General features: G+C 33.2%; 1 protein-coding gene across 1 annotated transcript; it reads right to left on the reverse strand.

Moving 5' to 3' along the window:
• LOC111614934 (kunitz-type serine protease inhibitor A-like) lies at nt 1-705 on the reverse strand (the record flags this gene model as incomplete). Its single annotated transcript, XM_023356308.1, has 4 exons — nt 595-705; nt 353-520; nt 93-287; nt 1-23 (listed from the first exon to the last, which is right to left on the reverse strand). Coding segments are annotated over exons 1-4 (432 nt in total), but the record flags the coding sequence as incomplete, so codon positions are not given.
• Between the last annotated feature and the right edge of the window lie 1,058 nt (nt 706-1,763).

A 1,763-nucleotide genomic window follows, 5' to 3' on the forward strand; every position in this document is an offset into this window, starting at 1 on the left:
AGGAACCTCAGCAAACTCGACTTCTGTAATCAAAAATAACGGTTAAGAAGAAAAAGAACTTTCGTGCATTTATGTGAAACAATAGAATTTACCTGGCTGGATGCATTTGTCTTCGCATGCCTCTCGACTCTCGAAGTTATTGGCGTTGCCACCGCATCCACCATAGATGAATTTCTCACATTTACGCGTTTTGGCATTGTAATAATAACGCGGCATGTAAGCCAAGCACATTCCTCGTTCCGGCTTCAGGTGGCAATAAGCAACGGAATCCACAGAATATTCGGTTTCTTAATTTAAAACACCAAAAGTGTGACTGGGTCGGGACCACTCGAAGAATAAACGTGGTTCTTACCTCTGCAATCCGCTAAACATTCCTCTTCGGTTTCGTAGTTGTTATCGTTTCCTCCGCATCCTCCGTAGACGAATTTCTTGCAGGTGTCATCTTCGGGATCGTAGTAGAAACGAGGAAAGCGGGCGCGACACAAACCCGTTTCGGGTTCTAGTCGACAGGATGGTTTGGCTGCAATGGAAAACGTTATACATTGAACGCGAGAAGACAAATATACGAAGGAAAATGCTAAAAATCGTAATTACAAGCGTATGCGAGAGCGACGGTACACAGAATTAGCAACACCTTCATGTTTGATCTACTCGAGAAGTAAGTGAAAGAGTGGATCGTCGAGTCGGCTTTTATACACAATACCTTATTAAAGATATGATTTCTGTTATCGTTTTTTAGATAAACGTGGAAAGGATGTTTAAGAAAACATCTGTTGGAAAAAAAGTTACTTTTTTATGTGTATCTTTATTATTATTTTTTAATGTAATTTTTACATAATTGTTTATAAGTAATTTTCTTTGTAATTCAGCTTGTTGATAGATTTTAATGAATCATGCTAGCATTTCGTATTAATAAAACAATAATAAATTAACGAAATTTGGCCGGGAGAAACATTCTAAATATTGAAATTTAATGGAACAGTTGCGTAATTAAAATGTGAAGAAGGAAGTTGTGTTTAATTAAGGATTTTCGTGAATGAATGAAGTTAGTACACGAATTTACATTAACATATGGCAATTAACAATATTTCTAACGCTAATTCTAATAATGGAAATTGTAATTTACATTAATGATTTTTATGAATTGGTGCTAAAAGCATTTTTATTACTCGTTAACCATTGAAAAATATCTTATTAAAATATAAATTTTTAAAAATTATTTTTTATATAATAAAAAAACATGCGCTTATAAAGATAATACTTATCATCACCTGTTCTTTCACATTAAATAATTAGGAATTAAGGTTATTTAATAATGTCTTGTAAACGATATAACTAACAAACTGATAATTTCTCTATATGAATTTAGTGTTTATAAAAGATTCTGATGTCTGTTTGTTTGTCCGGAACTCTTCTAATAATTCGTATTATCTACGGAATTCATAAAATGCAATACGTAGTAGCATTACCCGCTTGCATTCCTGTAACCATGGCACAACTTGGATTCATTTTCAAGGCTTAATTCGTTACAGTTAATGATTATTTTAATTTAGAATGTCCGTTGAATGCAAGATATGCGATTGATAAGTTGTCAATATAATTTATCAAGGATATTCTTTAATATTATGAATTACACAATGCGTGTAGTCTGCTACACGCATTATGTAATTCATAATGTTTTGGAACAATTATTTTGGTGTACGGGAAATTTTCGCAGAGTATAAGTGTACTGTACTTTTCTTACGATCGAATGGCCGAGCAGT

This window comes from Centruroides sculpturatus, unplaced genomic scaffold (assembly GCF_000671375.1).
Source record: "Centruroides sculpturatus isolate CEXI.00-Female unplaced genomic scaffold, Cexi_2.0 scaffold2283, whole genome shotgun sequence".
In the NCBI taxonomy this organism is placed as follows: domain Eukaryota; kingdom Metazoa; phylum Arthropoda; class Arachnida; order Scorpiones; family Buthidae; genus Centruroides; species Centruroides sculpturatus.